The 20,000-nt window shown below is 32.7% G+C and overlaps 1 protein-coding gene across 8 annotated transcripts in view; it reads right to left on the bottom strand.

Annotated features, from left to right (window-relative positions):
* Positions 1–1,367: 1,367 nt before the first annotated feature.
* Atpalpha (sodium/potassium-transporting ATPase subunit alpha) overlaps positions 1,368–20,000 on the bottom strand; it is an 81,086-nt gene continuing 62,453 nt past the window's right edge. For 4 of the 8 annotated variants that reach the window (XM_085662735.1, XM_035880720.2, XM_035880721.2 and 1 more), the window contains 7 exons: positions 18,433–20,000; positions 18,070–18,306; positions 17,657–17,958; positions 15,416–15,510; positions 4,920–5,094; positions 4,554–4,786; positions 1,368–4,272 (listed from right to left, as the gene is read on the bottom strand). The exon at positions 18,433–20,000 is cut by the window's right edge and continues 158 nt beyond it. In XM_085662735.1, the coding sequence (XP_085518861.1) occupies positions 4,152–4,272; positions 4,554–4,786; positions 4,920–5,094; positions 15,416–15,510; positions 17,657–17,958; positions 18,070–18,306; positions 18,433–20,000 (2,731 nt within the window). In that variant the 3' untranslated portion in view covers positions 1,368–4,151. Of the gene's footprint in view, positions 4,273–4,553; positions 4,787–4,919; positions 5,095–5,699; positions 5,743–8,171; positions 8,267–15,415; positions 15,511–16,658; positions 16,678–16,937; positions 17,033–17,656; positions 17,959–18,069; positions 18,307–18,432 lie in introns of those variants that run through there. The other 4 variants (XM_035880717.2, XR_014983301.1, XM_085662736.1 and 1 more) reach the window with 4 other exon arrangements.

The following is a 20,000-nucleotide window of genomic DNA, read 5'->3' on the forward strand; positions in this document are numbered from 1 at the left end:
GGGGCCCGGGCCGCCGAGCGAGCATCCTTTTCTTTTTGTTTTTTTTTTTAAATCCCATCGTTTCTCTCTCTCTTTCTCTCTGTCTCTTTTTATCTTTATCTTCTTTTTTTTTTTTTAAATCCTTGTCTCTTATTTCATTGTCTCGCATTATCATGCGTATATCCCCTTTCTTTTTTTTTCTTTTTTTTTCTTTTTTTTTTTTTTATTTTTTTAAATTAGCCATTTAGTTTTATGGAACCATTCGATCAGTCGAACGAAACTCACTCCACGGTCGTCGAATCGGCTCGATCCGCGCCGAAGGAAGAGACGAAGGACGATGGATTATTTGTGCGAGAGCTCGTTCCACCGAATCCATTTATTAATTACCATAATAATCATCGGATTAATCCATCCCCATCCATTTATCAATCATCAATATATTATTATTCATATATATATATATATATCATCGTGATCATCGTTGTTTCAAGTCGAATCGGACGAACGAGCTCCGTTAAATATTCTCGATCGGGAATTTCTTTTCCTTCTTTTGGACGGCGGACAGAAGCGTCTCGACACTAGTAGTTTGTCTGTTGTTTTTTTTTTTCTTTTTTTCATTCTTTTCTTTAAATATCTATTTATTCATTTTTTATATATATATATATTTTTTTTTTATTTCTTCTTTCTTTTTCTTTCGCGTTTTAATCCGTACAACAATCTCGAAGCACGACACCCACGGAAGATGAAAGGGAATCATATATAATTTTTCTTTTTTCTATTCTCATTCTTTTTCTTTATCTTTATCTTTACCTTTTCTTTCTCTCTCTCTATCTTTCTCTTTCTCATTTTTATCCTATTTCTTCTTTTCTCTCATTGGAATGGAGTATATACTATAATAACGTGTTGTGTCTGGCATGTATGTATTTATGTTATCTTATAATCATATGCGTGTTATTGATGATGATAACGATGATGATGATGATGATGATGATGATGATGACGACGATGTTTCGTCAGTTATCAGGGCCAGAGGGAGGACACGTTCAGTTTTCTTCTTTTTTTCTTTTCTTCATTTCATATCTTCTTTTTTCTCCTTAATACTTTTATATCTATATATCCTTTATCTCTTCTCTCTTTCTTTCTAGGTTTCCTTTCTCTTTTTAATTTTTTTTTTCTTTTTTTAAATTTCTATTCAGACGAAAGCCACTCGGAAGAGAAGGCTCGTTCGACGCAATTTTCGATTTTAGTGTCTCGCACGTGTCTCGGCTACGTCCCGGCCCAAAAAAAAGTCGCGTGGCAGGTATTTTTAAGTCACCTTCGTTCTAAGAAGGGGCGTTGTTTACGACGTTGCGTTGTTGTTGTTGTTTTCTTGTTTCCTTTTTTTCCCGTTGTTTTCTCTCTTTTTTTTTTCTTTTTTTTTCTTTTTTTTTCTTTTTTTTTTTTTTTAATATAGTTCTTTTTCTTTTGACATTGTTGTTGTTATTGTTGCTTTTGTTTTCTATTTACTCGTTATCTCCTCCTTCATCTTTTTCTTTTTCTTCGTCTATTCTTCTTCATTTTTCAATATCTTTTTGTTTTGACACGTACGCACGCACGCACGCACGCACGCACGCACACACGCAAGCGAATAATAATAATACACACACGTCCAAGCATTCCGCATTCATGCAATTTTAAACGATCGACCGCGGGTTCGAGGAACAGGGCGTTCTGCGTTCGGGGGTCAATGATTTATAGCGAGCTGTCCCGCTGGCGTTTTTAAACCTATGAAAAACTAAGAGAATGAATTTATACCTTTTTTTTTCCATTTTTTTATTATTATTATTTTTTTTCCTGTTCGCTTACTTTTAGTTTCACCTAAGTAAGAATGTGTATGTGTTTGTTTGTTTGTTTGTTTATTTGTGGGTCTCTCTCGTTTCTATTTTCTCTCTCTTTCTCTCTCTCTCTCTCTCTCTCCCTCTCATTTTCATTCTCTCTATCTCTCTTCTCATTCTCTCTCTGTGTGTGTCTCTGCATTTTTCATTTTTTTCACGTATAACCATATAGCCGACAATATAATTTTTTCTTTTACTTATCGCCGTACGCGAGCGCTCATAATTCATCTATTTATTCACATAATTCAATAACATTTTCATATACATACATATATATATATATACATACATACATACATACATACATACATACATACATACATACATACATACATACATACATACATATATATATATATATATATATATATATATCATTTGTCTCATTTCCTTCTGCTTCTCTTCCTTCATTTTCATCGTCCATTTTAAATACTTTTGTTTCTCTTCCTTTTAGCGATCGATGACGTGGATCTGGTGGCGTCAATATTCATTCATTCATTTATTTATTTACTTATTCATTTATTTATTTATTTATTTATTTATTTATTTATTTATTCTCTCTATATCCGGTTCATCTTTTTCGAAATTTTATAATTAATGCTTTATCTCTTGTTCAGAGTTTCATACATCCCAATTATTATATTATATCCCTCCTGCTCTGGCGAATAATTTAATATATTAATTGTCTCTCTCTCTCTCTCTCTCTCTCTCTCTCTCTCTCTCTCTCTCTCTCTCTCTCTCTCTCTCTCTCACTCACTTTTCTTTTATTGTATATCCTCCTCGTTCGTTCATAGTCGCAACCGATTAACATTTGTCCTCGAATATATTTCTCACGATTCTTATCAATTTTTATTTCAACATATTTTAACCATTACATTTGTCATCTTTCTCTTTCGGCTTTGTATATAACGTTCCTAGAACGAGAAGACTCGACTAATGTGAATCTAAACGATGCGAGTCAGATCTTGATAACTACACGGATTTAAGATTCAAACCGAACGTTATTTATTTATACTTAATAATGAATACTGCAAACGTGTTTATTGAACACCTCTCTCTCTCTCTCTCGCCTTTCTTTCCATATCGTTTTTTTTTTTATATATATATATACATATATATACATATATATACACATTACATATACGTATGTGTATGTATATACATGAATATATATATAAATATATATGTTAGTATTTTTTTTTTCTTTTTTTTTTCTTGATTTACTATAGCTTTCATCCTTAACATGGATTAATCCAGGGTGTGCCAATCTAAACGTTGTATTGACACTGTTTTGTCATCTTCGATAAGTGAAATCGATAAAGAAATTGATAGATATACATATAAATATATATATATATACATATAAATATATATACATATATATATATATTATATATCATCTTGGATTCTCAACGTGTGCATTATTATAATTTCGATCGAACATAATTTATTCTTCCTTTTCTTCTCACTTCGATATTATAATAATATTATGAAGGAGGGAGAACTATCGTTTAACCTCCTCCATTTCTTCCTCTCCTTTTGCTCCTCCTCCTCCTCCTCCTCCTCCTCCTCCTCCTCCTCCTCTCTACGAGGGCGTGCTGATCGAACATATTGGGTTTTCTTTTTCCTATTAGTTGGATATGATGATGATGATGATAATGATATAATTATGATACTTTTTCGATGGATCCCTTTCATCGTCCTTGCGCGTCGTGCGTTTGAGTTTTCCCTGGAATAAATAATTCATTTTTGAATTTTACATATCACTTTAGGCCCTTTCCTCTACCTCCACCTTCTCCTCCTTTCTTTTCTGTTCCTTTTCCTCTTCCGTTTCCTTTGCATCTTCTTCTTTTTCTTTTTCTTTCTTCATTGTTCTTCTTCGTTTTATCCAACGCAACAATACGGATAGACCCAATTAGCACGCCCCGTTTATGATGTATGTATATATGAGTGTGTGTGTGTGTGTGTGTGTGTCTGTATCTTTGTCTATGTCTTAAAGCGTGAGTGAATTACTTTTTATTTAGTTATTTATTTATTTATTTATTTATTTATTTATTTTTTACTTGGGTGTATTTTCTGCGTGGGTATGCGTCATCTCACACTCTCTCTCTCTCTTTCTCTCTCTCTCATTCTCTCTCTCACTTTCATTCTCGTTCGCTCTCTCTCTCTCTCTCTCGCTTTCGCTCTCTCGATCGCTCTCTCTCTTTCTTTCTCTCTTTCTCACTATCTTTCTTTCTTTCTTTCTTTCTTTCTTTTGCTCGCGCGCTCTGCGTGTGTGAAGTTCTCCCCCGTGTCTCTTTAATAGTAAGTTTCTTGTTCTAGCCAGCCACCAGGATTTCGGCGGAGATAAAATCGTCTCGTCTCATCGTAGATGAAGATGGCGAACATGAATGGCAGGGCTGGTAGCCACCAGACGAATCTAATAAAAATTTTAAATATTATGGATTAGTACAAGTGTATATATATATATATATATATATTTGTATATATTTGTATATATATAAAATCTTTCGACTCTCTTCATTGATACCATCTCTACGATAAAACGTTATTGTTTTTTCTTTTTATTACTTTTCTTTTTCTAATTTACAACATGTGCAAACAATTTCGAATATCATTTCAAGTATTATATAAAGTAAAATTAGAGGATATTAAGGATAAAGATAAATTATTGAATAGATTTAAATAAAGAAAACTTACTTAAGCGGGAACATGCGAAGACCCTTGTCCATACCAGGTGTATAGCTTAGGAACGCAGCTAGTGCTGTCTCAAAGATGAGACCAAAGTTGAGCGCCCAGTTTCTCATTCCCTGATGGATTATCGAATTACGACGCGTCTTACAGACTATCAGATCGGCCCATTGTACGATTACGATCGAAACGAAGAATGCCGTGTGACAGGTGAATTCCAATGTCTTCCTGTCCCTATAAGTCTGTTTGCGAGTACCAAAAAGAAAATATATATATATTTTTTTAATGTAGAATGATCGTAAAAGAAAGAAAAAAAAAAAAAAGAAAGAAAGAAAGAAAGAGAAAAAAAAAGGAATTGGTGATCCATTGATTTACCCATTCCTGGCCGTAGCTATCTCTGAGATCATTGATCGCCTTAGAGTCCCATTGCTTTCTAATGCCAAAGAGATGAAGCGGTAGAAAACCATTTTCAGCCATGATGACGAAGTAAACGAAGAAACCAGCAGCAGCTTGGATCATACCGATCTGTCCGTACGCCATCGAGATAAGCCTAAATTTTTAGAAAAAAAAATCGATATATTAGAAATGATTTCTTATTATTCTATCTAAATATATATATATATGTATATATATGTATATATATGTCGGGACAGTAGAACAATTTGAAGGGTTTTGCCTTTTTTAAACGATGAACATCGAAGGATCCAACTTTCGATGGATCATTCAAAGATGGTTTTTATTGTTAACGAAGAGTCGAAGATTTTGGAATGATTTAGAAAAAAAAAGAAAAAGCAAAAAAATGAATCGGATTTCTTCTTTTTTTTTTCTTTTTTAATCGAACTGAATAGAGGATTCTTCGATGGTTCTTCGAAGCCGTTCGTGTGTAATACGTAATAAATATGCCACTAAGAGAACGCCTAAAGTTTTATTTACTCTCTAGCTCTAGGTAGTGTCTATCTATGGTGTTGTTAGTATTACGTGGAAAAAAAGCCGTAAATGTCCGTCGATAGACGAAATTGCAGCTCACTTACCGATTATTATGATGGTAGAGACGGTAAATAATCGGCGTTTCTTCTCACCGATAAATCGTCATTATCATCATCATCATCATCATCATCATCATCATCATCATCATCATTATCAACATCATGATCATCATCATCATCATTGTCATTCGTAATTATCATTGCGAAGCATGCTACACATACACACTCATGTTCAAGCATATACATAATAGTAATAGTAATAGTAATAGTAATAGTAGTAATAGTAATAGGTGAAATAGTAACAGACACATATACGTACACAGAAAGAAGACATGCTCATGCAAAAAGCTCGAGCGAGCTTATGCGAAATCGCGACGATTTGTTGAATATTTTGTTGCAATTTGCATAAGATCAAAGCGAAAGATAATTTCATGCAGATAATTTCATATTTTATTCTTCTGATTTATTATTCCCTTATTTATTTATTTAATTATTTATTTAATTATTTGTTCAATTTAATTTTTTTCTTTTTCCCCAATTTAAAATAATAAAATAAATTTTCACAATTTATCATCACCATCATCATCATCATCATTCGAGTTTCGAGATTCGTGGAAGATACGATAGGGATTGTTTTCATCAATTGCGAAATAAATAAAGTGCGTGAAATAATTATTACATATAATAGAAGATTAAAAAGATTTCTTTGATAAAGATAGAACGAACGAAACGTTCGAATATAAATTGTTTGATCGAAGATATAAAATAAAATAGAATAAAGAAATAGAAATACAGGATGATGAAAAAAATTTCACAATGGACAAATTATCCGTCGATTATATTTATTTTCTTCTTTTTTTTTTTCCCTATATCCTATCGTTCCGAGAGGCCGTGCATTATAATTTTTCTATTTTCTTCAAAAGCGGCTCGCTATCATTTATTTTGAATATATATATATATATATATATATATATATATATTCTTTTTCTTCTAACAAAATTGTTAAAAAAAAGAAAAAAAATTGCTTGCTTCGGGCGCAGATATCGTGCAGAAGTTACATTGGTGCCGTATAAAGAAGTGTTGAACGAAAAAAGAAATTTATATTTTGATGCTTCGCAAAAGCTTTTTATGCGGAGAAAGAAAGAAAGAAAGAAATTAAAAAAAAAAAAAAGGAATTAAAAAATATTCAAAAAAAGAGAAAAAAATCGAGAATAATATTTCCGCATTAAATGTATGCCGTGTCATCAGCGATGCTTCTAAAATTCTAAATTGTTTCTAAATAAAAAGCATTCGGCATTCCAAATATCATGCCAATTCTATGAAAAAGAGAAAGAGAGAATCAGAGAAAACAAGAATTTGCGGTGCTAATCTAACAACTAAATTTCTAGAGATGTAGAGACAGACAGACAGACATAGAGTGAGAGAGAGAGAGAGATAGAGAGAGAGAGATAAAGAGTGATAGAGAGTGAGAGAAAGAGAGAGCGAGAGAGAAAAAAATAGATAAACTGATAGAAAGTGGGGGTGGAAAAAAAAAGAGAAAGAAAATGATTGATAGTTGTGATTGTGCAGAGTATCTACCGAAATTCATCATCAAAATTCACAAGATAAGTCTTGTAACGAATTAAATCAAATTGAAAGTGTTATGGATCAAAAAAAAGAAGAAAAAGAAAAGAGAAAAAAAAAGAATGTTTATAACGAATTATCTTTTCCCTTTCTGAAAATAATTTTATGATCTTTTATTTTTCTTGTTTCTCTCATTGTATTTTTATCAATTTTAAAGGATAAATCAATCGGTAGACGCTCTTCGCTATCATCGTGTAAGAATTGATGACGATCGATGATATATATATATATATATTATTAAGATAGATTGTCGTGAAATTTATGGCGGCCAAACGTCAATTCGAATATATATTATTTTTACGATTTTCATCGATTTGTGGACAAACAATTAATTGATTAATCGATTGATCGTTTGATTGATTGATAGAATAATTAATTAAGTAATTAATTAATTCAATTTTGCGGAAGAAAACGTGTCGATGAAAAAAGATCTGTGAAACATATATATATATATACATATGTATGTATGTTAATATATATGTAAATACGTATTAAAAACAATTTCAATTTCTAATTCATTATATCACGTTTGGCCACGTTTGTGTGAGGATATGAAGATGAAGGCAAAAAAAGGAAAAAAAAATGGGAATAATTAAAGAGACAGAAAAAGAAAAAAAAAATATATATATATATATATATATATATATATATATATCAAAGATAAAAGAAGAAAAAAATTGATTCGAACGAGGTCGAATGATTTTTGTGTTGATAAAAGAGAGATGACGAATGTGTGACGGAAAAGAGAAAGAGAGCGACGTTAGCTAGAGAATGATGTTTTGCGTTTGTTTCTTCTCTCTCTTTTTTTTTTTCTTTCTATGTGTGTATTGTCTTTCTTTTTTTCTAATGATTTTTCTATTTTTTTTTTTTTCTATTTTTTCGTTAATCTGTTGCAGCAGTATTTTTTTTTCTATTTGTGTATATATTTTTTTTTGTTTTTTTTTTGTTCTCTTTTGTTTGGATGAGTGCATAGAGTTTCTCTAGGTTTCGTTCTGTGGTGGGTAGTTGGGAGACCCACCTTCGGTTGACAAGATTGTCTCTGTAAGGATCACGCGGCTGCCGTTTCATAATGTCCGACTCCGGTGCCTCGTAGGCTAGCGAGATGGCCGGCACCTGCCATCCACCAATCATTAGAAAATTTACCACTGAACACGATCCGTGATTTAAAAGTTACAAAAAAAAAAAAGAAGATATGTAATGTTACATTTTACGTATAACTAGATACCTTTATTTATATTTATATAAATATATATTATATATATTATATGTGGATATATAATATGTCTTAAATAAATCATGATATGATAATTATACATATATAATATATATATATATAAAGGTATATAAATATTTGTAAAAAAAGATATATATTTGTTTATATATATATATATATATATGTATATATGTATATATATATATATATATATATATACACATAGTGCGAGCGAAAGAGATAGAAACAGATATTGGAAAAGTTATATCAAAAAGTTCGAAGATCAGGGAATAAAAAGAATATGTCGGAAAGAAGAAAGAGAGAAAAAAAAAGTGAAGCTTTGACAAAATCGGAAAAAATTTTCTTCGAGCTAAGCCGAGCTTATCGAATTTCGTTTCATTAGGTTTCATTTTCTTTACTCCTTTTCTTTTCTATTCTTTTTTTTTTTTTTTAATTCTTTTTTCTTGGCTTTTCCTTCCATCGTTAATAATTAACCCATCAATCTGGTTAAAAAAAAAAAGGAATAAAAAAAGACGAAATAGAAAATATTAGAAAAGAAAATGAAATGAAATGAATAGAAAAGGGAAGCAAAAGTTCCTTTAACACACCGAACTAAGATATAAGATTTAAATTAATTATTATAATTTATTAATATCGTCAAAATGAATTAATATCTTTCATTTCCGTATATTCCAAGAGAGATTTCTTTCTTCAATATTTATTTCAACGACGTGTTAAACGAACCTTTAGCATCGTGCTTTCCGCATCGTGCTTTCCGTTTATAGAAAAAAAAAAAAATAAATAAATAAATAAAAACAAAAAACAAAAAAGAAAACAGAAAGGAAAAAAAAATAAAACAAAAAACAACGATGAACCCCCATCGAAAAACGAAGGATTAATTTTAATCTCCAAAATTTATTTCCGTCGTGTTTTTAACGAGAACAAAAGGAGGGAAAAAAAACAAAGGAAAAGAAAAAAGAAATAATAATAAAAAGAAGAAGGACGAATTGTTTTTCCACGTCGATGATACGATTTCCCTCTCTTCTTTTTTTTCTTTTCTTTCCTTTCTTTCTTTCTTTTGTTACTTTCGTTATTCCTTTTGAAAAAAATCCCATACCCAAAAAAAAAAAAATGATTCACCATTAACGTTCCCTTCTCTTTCGTGCACTTTCAAATACAAAAACAATTAAAAGCTTGAGAATTTTTCGTTAGTACTTTTTAACACGGCTTATAACTCCCTCACGCAACTTTACGACGAACGAAGAAACAAAATTGTGTAATCAAAGCAAAAGAGAAAGAGAGAGAGAGAGAGAGAGAGAGAAAAAGAGAGAAAAAGAATAAGAATAAAAATAAGAATAATAAGAAAAAAGAATCCAATGAACGCGTCAAAGTTGGTGAGGACGTAAAAATCATTTTCTTCGTTATTCTACGTTATTCTGCGTGAGAGTGTTAAAAAGGGTGTTCACTATTTTTATTCTTTTTTTTTTAAATCTTTTCATCCCCGTTCTCTGTTAATAATACATGGCTAATAACATAGACATGGGTAAACGAAAAGAAAGAAGAAAAAAAAAGGGGGAAAAAAAAACTGACGTCAACCCTTTTGTTTCTCGCTTTCATGATTAGTATTTGAGTTTTCTTTCTCGAAAAAAAAAGCAAGAAGAAAAAAAAGAAGAGCGATTAAAAAAAAAAAGAAAGAAAGAAATTCTTATTTTTGTTTTTTCTTTTGTTTTTCTTTTTTTTTTTTTTTCACTTGCTCTTAGCAACTCTTTCGATTTCTCGGCCGTTCAGCACCTATTAGAAAAGTTGCCAGTTGCAGAGGTGGTAGAAGGCAGCGGCGAAGGCAGCGCAATACAGAATAAAACATGAGAGATATAGAGATATTTATATATATATATATATATACATATGTATATACATATATATGTGTATGTATATATACTGTAAGGAATAAAAAACTGCAAGAAGTCATGACGCCCAAATGTATAAAGGTGCCTTGCAGTGATGTGGTGGCAATAAAAAACAGTAGTAATAGTAAGTGGTAGTAAGTTGCAGTAGTAGTAAGTAGTAGTAATAGTAATAGTAATAGTGGTAGTAATAGTAGTAATAGTAGTAGTAGTAGTAGTAAATAGGTAATAGTAAGTGATGGTAATAGTAATATAGAGGTAGTAGCAACTGTGAACTGCAGCAACTGTGACAATAGATAAAAATAGTAACGATAGTAAAAAATTGTAAACTATATAAGAAATGCTGGCTTGCAGTTGTGATGACACAAGGGTAAATATAATTACTGAATATCATAAGAATATATATATAAGTATCGCTCTCTATATACACAATAAATATATGGCATATAAATATATACATGTAAAGTCGATCGAAAATTCAACTAGACTAATTCTCTAATCGGAAATAACATTGATGAAACGGCACTAGCTTAACTGAATCAATTCATCAAATTTCTTTCTATATTTTTCTTTTTCTTCAAATTCAAAAAAAAATCTTGTTCCTTTATTCCATTGGAAATTTCTAATCCTTTCGTTATTTTTTTTCTATTATAAATCAGCCGTTACATCGACGTAATTTCATACTACCAAAATATTACCAAATATATATATATATATATGCGTAAGAAAAATCGTATATAGCTCGTTCCGTGATCTGAAGGATATATATACAGGATCGTCTAAAAGTTCCTAGATTATTCATGAAATATCAATAACTCTTTTTCGTGACATTTACTAGACTTTATATATCGAACTCGCATCGGATAATCTGGAAAAATTAATATTAGAAAGAAGAAGAATAAGAAGAAGGAAAAAAAAAATATATATATATACATATACGTCTCGAAATAGAGCAAATTAATTTCTAATATCGTCTAGAAACTTTTCGTCCGTTCAACCTCGTATATATCATTATATACGTACAAAGGAAGAAGAAGAAGAAGAAGAAAAAAAGTAGAAGTAGAAGTTGAAGAAAAAGGGGAAAATAAAAGAAAGAGAAGAAAAATATTTTAAAGAAGAAGAAGAAAACAAAAAAGATATATATTGCTTGATATAGAAAAGATAATAGCCGTGAAAAAGATTTTCGAACGAAGGGCGAAATCGATATGTAATATTTTTTATACGTGTATAAAAAAAAAAAAATAAAGACAGAAAAAGAAAAAAAAAGTATACGATATAAATATATCAACGTGCAAAACAATCCGTAATAATTTAGGATTCGATAAATTTGGAATAATATTTGAATGATCGGAAACATAAAAAAAAAAAAAAAATACAGACGTGTACATATAATACAATTTGAAATAAACGATGCCTGGAGTGAGTTTTATTAAAAAATAAATAAATAAATAAAAATTAATAGAAGAAAAAAAAACAAAAAAGGGAACACGAAATTTTTCTGAATCGATTGTTTAAATATAAAATCAATTTGCTGTAAAAATGATGTCTCTTCTCCTTTTACTTTAAAATTTTAACATTTCATAAAATAGTTGATGCACATTTTACTACAGACCCAACGAACGATATACATATTCATATGTTCATATATATATATATATATACATACACGAACATATATACATATGTATGTATATACATATATATATATATAGGTATTAGGGAAAAATTAAATAATAAATTAGGAATATCCTACGAGACAAGATTTTGCGAAGCCTTTACACAATCAACAGTTTGACGATTATTTTTAAAAGGTGCGACCAATGATTCAGCTAGGGGTTATTTCTTTTTCGTTTCTTCTTTTTTTCTTCTTTTGGAAAAAAAAAAAGAAAAATAAAAGGATCGAATACCAAAAGTATTTTCTAGATAAAAATTTCCTATGAAAACCACCGAGCCGCGTCACCGTTCGTAGCACCTAAGGAAATAGGGTACAACCACAATGATGTCTAAAAGAAAAAAAAAAGAAAAAAAAAGGGAAAAAAAGATATAATGTCGTTCTCTCGAGCGAGGCATAGAAAGGTTTAAAATTTGATCTGTGGCGTGAGAGGCAGCCAAGGAAATGGAGCGGGGGTGGCGGCGGCAAGGAGATAAAGAAATAGAAAGAAAAAATAGAAATTCAATATATTGCATTATGATCCGATTGAAGATTGAAAATTCTACGATAGATTTAGATCCTTTTTCCTTTTTTTAAATTATCCCCTCTTTCTTCCCTCCTCCCCAAAAAAGAAACAAAAATTTGAATTCTTTTTAATTATTATTTTTTTTTTATCGTCGATCAAATCTCAAATAAAAATTATTACAAACGTAGAATAACAATTTTCATTTGGTCATTTCATTTTGCAAACAATCTTATAAAATATATAGCGCATTTGACTGAAAGAGAAAGAGATAGATAGACAGAGGAAAATAGAGAGAGTGAGAGAAAGAGAAAGAGAGAGAGAGAGGGAGGGTAGGCGATAATAATAATCATAATAATAATAATAGTAATAATAATAAAAATAGAAAAAAAAGAAGAAGAAAAAAAAAAGAAAATGCTGATAGGTGAGATAATATCGAACGACCATGCGATTTTTTTTTTTCTTTTAAAGAAATGCTATCCTTTATCGAGGAAAGCTATGCGAACCATACACCTGGAGCTCCGTCTGTGCTGGATCATCATCATTATCATCATCATCAATCACCATGGATCACGACGAGAGAGCGAATGTTCCCATCTTTTTGTTCTTTTTTTTTTTGTTCTTTTTATATATATATATACTCTTTTATAAGATTGTAGGAATAGCTCAGAAATTTTTAGAGAATAAATTTAAAGATAGATAGTGAGATAGATAGAGAGAGAGAGAGAGAGAGAAAGAGAGAGAGAGAGAGAGAGATAGACGAAGAAGAATAGATAGATAGAGACAGATATATATATATATAGAGAGAGAGAGAGAGAGGGAGAGAGAGAGAGAGGGAGAGAGAGAGAGCTTAGAAGATCGAAATTAGAATCGGCTTACCTTGAAATTAGAACGAAATATTGCGACAATATTGCGACACACGCCTTTTCGTGGATCTCTTTTGTTCAACTTATTTCATTTTCATTCGAGAAAAAGAGAAATAGACAAAGAGAGATAGTGTGTGAGAATAAAATAGAGATAGAGATAGAGATAGAAGCGAAGAGAGAAAGAGAGAAAGAAAAGAGAATCCTCGATAGAAAAAAAGGAGTACGTAACGAAAGAATAAAAAAAAAAAAAAAATAAAAAATATATTATATTATATATTTGTCAAATAATTATAAATATCGCGATTAATTAATTCGAAGTGATTAATTACGTGTTCGAGGTAAAAATGATACAAAATGATACAGAGATAGAATAAGGGAGAAATTGTTCGCGTTAATTAAAAAAGTAAATAAATAAGTAAACAAAAAAAAAAGAAACAAAAAGAAATATTTCTCAAATAATTCACAATCTCGCGATTAGTTTAACAATTACTTTGAAACAATTAAGAATGTGATGGAAAGATATTTTTATATACGATTTAGCAACGACGATGTTGTTCGAGATAAAAAAAAAACAGATAATAGATAAAAAAGAGAGAAAGACCAAGAGCGAGAGAAAGATAGAGGGAGAGAAAGAGAGAGAGATAAATATACAAAGAGTAGATCAAATTCTGACAATAAAGCTTCCTGATACCTAGCAATCAATTCCCCCTGATACGTGTTTTTATACCTCGTGCATGACCCCATTACCTTGTTAAGTATTAAATCCTACCGTGTTTAGGCGACATAGAGGAATCGAGAACACCGTCTAATCGATCCAAGTCATATTATTGTCGATCCTTATCAAATATATATATAAATATATATATATACAAATTGAAAATCTGAATTACATACGTAATGTTAATAAATACATACATACGTACGTACATATTTACACACAGACATACAGACACACAGACACAAACACACAGACAGACACGCACGCACATATAATATATACGTGTCGCGTGTATATATTAAAGTTATTTATATCTTTTAGATAGAATGTTGTTAAACATGAAAAGATAAGATGGATCGATTAGTCTCGTACTCGTTTTAACCTCCAGTTTTCCCTTGACTCGTTCGTACGTAAATATTGTATATAAATCGTAGAATAGGAAGAAGAAGAAGTAGAAGAGGAAGAGAGAGAGAGAGAGAGAGTGAGAGAGAAAGGAGAGAGAAAAAAAAAGAAAGGAAACAAAAATTACGTGCGAATAGAGCAAAGAGAAAGTGTACGTTTTTCCCTCATTTCGTGTCAATTTGTGTTGTTTTTCTCTATTCATTTCTCTCAGTGTCACAATAGATATATGTATATATAATATTAATTACACACACGTACGTACGTACATATACACATACACACACATACACATGTATATATATATATATAATTATATATGCGCGCGTGGGTGTGTGTATATGTATAATAATTACACGAACCAAAAATTTACAAACTAACTACCAGAGTAACCAGTAAGTTTAACGATAAAGAAATATATCGATAAATATATAAATAGACAGATAAATAGATAGGTAGAGAGAGAAAGAAAGAGAGAGATATATATATATATATAGATATATATATATATAAAGAGAGAGAGAGAGAGAGGAGAGTGATCACGTCTCGGTTGTTCGGATCCATCGAAGCTTGCTCGATCATACAAATCATTCGATTTATTTATTTTTAATCGATCACACATTGAACGATCATTTAGATTTCTTACTTTTTTCTTTTTTTTTTTTTTTCTTACAATTTTTTCTTTATTTTTCTTTTCTCTCTCTTTTGCATTTTCTTATCCTTTTTTCTTCTCCCTCCTTCCCAGTCCTCCCCCTTTTGTTTCATCCCCCTTATCATCCACCTAATCCCCTTTGTCAATAGATACACGATAGATATTCTCGAGCAATTTCGATGATCTTGATTTCAGGAGAAAAAAAAAGGAAAAAAAAAGAAAAAAAAAAGAGAAAAAAAAAATTTATCACCGAGACGAGAAAAACTCTTTCGTATTGCAATTGATCTCTCGTGTTGAGTTTGTGGATAGATTCGATTATGTTTGTTGATGTGTTACCTTTCGTTAACTAGCTTGTCAGTGAAGGGGTTTCGTGGCTGTCGCTTCATAATATCGCTCTCTGCCTCCTCGTAGGCTAGTGAGATGGCGGGTACCTGACGTCACATTATCAAGAAGCTCAGTAACAACGACAACATGTAAATCAAGAGAATACGTCTTTCGATGACCTTCACGCAAGCATGCTGACCAATCTAACTGTTTTTTCTTTTTCTTTTTTTTTCCTGTCACACGCTTTTTATTCGTATTGCGTATGAATATAATAAATAATAATAAATGATAATAATAATAATAATAATAATGATTAAAAAAAGATCTACGTGAATCTACTTAACAAAAAAAAAATAGATAGATAGAGATAGAGATAGAGATAGAAAGAGAGAAAAGTGAAAAAATAATTAAAATAAATTACTACTACTAATATCTAATTATTTCTTTTTTTTTTTTTTTTTTTTTTTTTTTTTTTCGATAACGTCAGCATCCTTGCTCGAATATAATATATGATGAGAAGCGTAGAATTGAACTAAAAATTATTGAAAACTGATAATAAAATCGGAGAAAATTAATTGGAATCAGGTCGAAATTATTATAGAATAGAAGATAATATAATATCGAGGATTTTAGTATTAAAAAGGGGAATTGTGTTCTGACGATGGGACATATGTCTTAGGATTGCCGCACAATGTGCACATCCAAGATATTTTTATCGTGTTTAATATAATAGTTTTAGATTCTTATCGCGGAAACTTATTTCGTTGTACCTGTAAAAAAAAAGAAAACGTTTCGACGTTTTCGATCACGAGTATCTTGTACGAAAGAAAAAAAAAGAAGAAAAGAAAAAGAAAAAAAGAAAAAAAAAAATAAACAACAACAACAACAACGATGATGACGACATAACGAACAAAGAAACAAACAAACGAGCGAACAAAAAAAGTGAAAAAAAAAATAAAAAAAAAAACAGAAAACATCTTATCTCCCGTAGAAATGTAAAGAAAATCATTGTGAAACGTATTATCGTAAATTTATATACATTGGCGATACTCGTGCCCGAATAAACGTTTCATTAAAAATCGATTAAACGTCATATATCATAATAAAGTTAATTAATGAATACCTAAAAGAAGAAAAAGAAAATGGAAACTATGAATTACGTTTGTGGCAAAATTAATTAAATTACTACGCTTCGTCAAAGTTGGGATGGTACGCTGCTGCTGTGTTCGGCCAACGTCTAGCACTACTGCATCTGTACCGGAGCATTCTTCTACCTGACAATAAGAGACAGAGAGAAAGAGAGACAGAGAGAGAGAGAGAGAGACAGAGAGAGAGAGAGAGAGAGAGAAAGAGAGATAGAGAGAGAGAAAAAGAAAGAGAAAGATAGAGACAGAGAGAGAAAAAAGGGGTGGCAATGGGGAGGAGATAGAGCGAGGGACCCAGGATTTACTTTACGAGAAATCCAAGTAAAAATTTATAAATAATTAAAAAGCAATAATCGTTTCTAAATATAATTCTAAAACCTCATCCGGACCTTTCATTAACGAGGTTGTCATGGTTCGGATCACGTGGCTGTCGCTTCATTATGTCGGACTCCACCTGCTCGTAAGCCAGAGATATCGCTGGTACCTGACAATCATCAGATTGAGCTTTAAATAAATATCATCATAAATATAACTTCGTTATCGGCACGTTGTCGTTTTCTCTTGGATTTACTTTTTTTCTTTTCCTTTATTTTTTTTTCTCCTCGTTTTTCCCCTGTTGAACGTTCGCAATTCTTCCCGTTGCGTTATTCCGGCTCTATTAAATTTTTCTGCTCTATCATTTTACAAAGAAGGACATGAAACAATAATATCGATCGGGAATCGAAGGAGAAAGAAAGAGAGAGAAAGAGAGAGAGAGAGAGAGAGAGAGAGAGAGAGAGAGAAAGAAAGAGAGAAAGAGAGTGAGAGAGAAGGAGACGTAAGACACTCGAAGGAACAAATTTTTAGCGTGGCTTGCAATCCCCGTCTCCTCCACCTCTCCTGCCCCCTCCTTCAACGATCGAAAAGAAAAAAAAAAAGAATAGATAGATAGAGAAAGACAAAAAAAAAGAGAGAAAGAGATATATATATGTAAACGAGACAAATTTATTAGACAAGAAAAAAAAAGATAAAAAAAACAGAGTTCATGGAGTAATACCCTCTTTCGTTTTTTTCTAAATTTATAGAAAAGAACGAAGGAGAATGTAAAATTGGAATGGTTTCCACTCACCATGTCGGTTCCCAGATCGATGCAGAGAATAGTGACGGTACCAAGTGGTAATGGTATGTCGCAGAGAATGAACGCCAGGAAGGGAGAGATCTCGGGTATGTTCGAGGTCAGGGTATAAGCAATAGATTTCTTTAAGTTGTCGAAGATCAAACGACCCTCCTCCACGCCCGTAACAATGGAGGCAAAGTTGTCATCGAGTAGGATCATGTCGGCTGCTTGCTTGGAGACATCCGAACCAGCAATACCCATAGCTACACCGATATCGGCCTTCTTCAAAGCGGGAGAATCGTTCACGCCATCGCCTAAATATTGACGGATGATGATTGATCAAATATATATATATAAAAAAAAAAAAAAAAAGTGATGACAATTTCGTTCGAAAAAATGAATTTTATATATTGTGAGCAGCTTACCGGTTACGGCTACGATGGCGCCCATTCGTTGACAACCCTCGACGATAATGAGTTTCTGTTGTGGTGAGGTACGGGCGAACACAATTTCGGTGTGATACCTGAGAATCTCGTCCAGTTGGTCGGAATTCAGTTCCCTGAGTGCGGTTCCATGGATAACTGCGGCCTTAGCTTCGCGAGGATTTACCTCGGATACGGGAATGTTCAGCCGCTGTGCAATGTCCTCGACGGTTTCGTTACCTAAATAATATATAAGAAAGAGATATTTTATAAAGGCCATCGTCAAAAATGACAAGTACAGAAATAACAGAGAAAGAGAGAGAAAAAGGACTATTGTCCTGTATTAAGGAATACTAAATCGCATACCTTCGGATATGATGCCGACGGATTTGGCAATGGCTTTGGCAGTGATCGGATGGTCACCCGTGACCATAATGACCTTGATACCAGCGGATCGGCACTTGGCAACCGCATCAGGCACCGCAGCCCTGGGCGGGTCAATCATAGACATAAGGCCGACGAAGCGTAGTCCATCTACCGCAAAGTTCGGGTCGTCGGAATTGAATTTGAAGCCGATAGGGAACTTGTCGGACGGCAGTACGAAATCGCAGAAACCAAGTACACGTTCACCGAGCCCACCGAGTTCTAGATATGCGTTGTTAAATGCCTCCTTCATTTCCTCGTCCAATACCTTTTCCTTACCGCCGATGAATATGGTCGAGCATCTGTCTAAAATCCTTTCTGGTGCGCCCTTCATAACCAACAGATGTCGCGGATCGTTAGGATCGTCGGATTCGTGGATCGATACTTGATACTTGTTTGTAGAATTGAACGGTATCTCGCAGACCTTCTTGTTCTTCTTCCTCATACCCATAACATCGCCATGTGCAAGTTCCATACATTTGAGAAGGGCAGCCTCGGAAGCATCGCCATTGACCTCCCTTTGTAAAATCGGTACGTTCTCTTGGCCCGGCTTAAATTCGGCACGATTGCAAAGTGTAGCGATTTTCGACAATGCCTTGAATCCAGGACTGGTGCGATCGTATTGCAATCCAGATTGATTTTCGGTGGTGTCGGCCTCGATAATCTGATTGTCGAACCACATGTGAGCGACGGTCATTCTGTTTTGGGTTAGGGTACCGGTTTTGTCGGAACAGATGGTAGACGTAGAGCCAAGAGTTTCTACAGCTTCGAGATTCTTAACGAGACAATTCTTCGAGGCCATCCTTTTAGCAGTTAACGTAAGACAAACAGTTACGGTAGCCAATAATCCTTCCGGCACGTTAGCGACGATAATACCAATAAGGAAGATAACGGCGTCCAACCAATGATAACCAAGAATGAAGGCTATTAAAAAGAACGTTAATCCAAGGAATACGGCCACGCCTGTGATAAGATGAATAAAGTGATGGATTTCTTTAGCGATCGGGGTTTCACCGGTATCAAGACCAGATGCCAATCCAGCGATCCTACCCATGACCGTTTGATCACCGCAACAGATAACAACGCCCTTTGCCGTACCCTCTACTGCATTGGTCGAGAAGAATGCTAAATTTTTCGTTTCCAATGGATTTTCGTGCGTGAACTCCGGTGACCTTGATTGGGGCTCCGATTCGCCAGTGAGCGAGCTGTTGTCCACCTTAAATCCTCGTGACTCGATAATCCTAATATCCGCTGGTATACGATCACCAAATTTGACCTCTACAACGTCGCCCAATACCAAATCTTCCGCTCTAAGTGTTAACTTTTCGCCTTCTCTTATCACCGTCGCGAATTGCGGTACCATGTTCTTAAACGATTCCATTATCTTGCTAGACTTGCTTTCCTGATAATACGAGAATATACCGGTAACTATGACGACCGCCGCTAAAACGATCCCGAGGTAAAGATTGTCGTCGTTCGGGTCCTCGCTCGTCGATGCCTGAATTGAGTAT

The sequence above is a fragment of the Vespa mandarinia genome, chromosome 19 (genome assembly GCF_050613455.1).
Source record: "Vespa mandarinia isolate Hongniang chromosome 19, ASM5061345v1, whole genome shotgun sequence".
NCBI classification, from domain to species: Eukaryota; Metazoa; Arthropoda; class Insecta; order Hymenoptera; family Vespidae; genus Vespa; species Vespa mandarinia.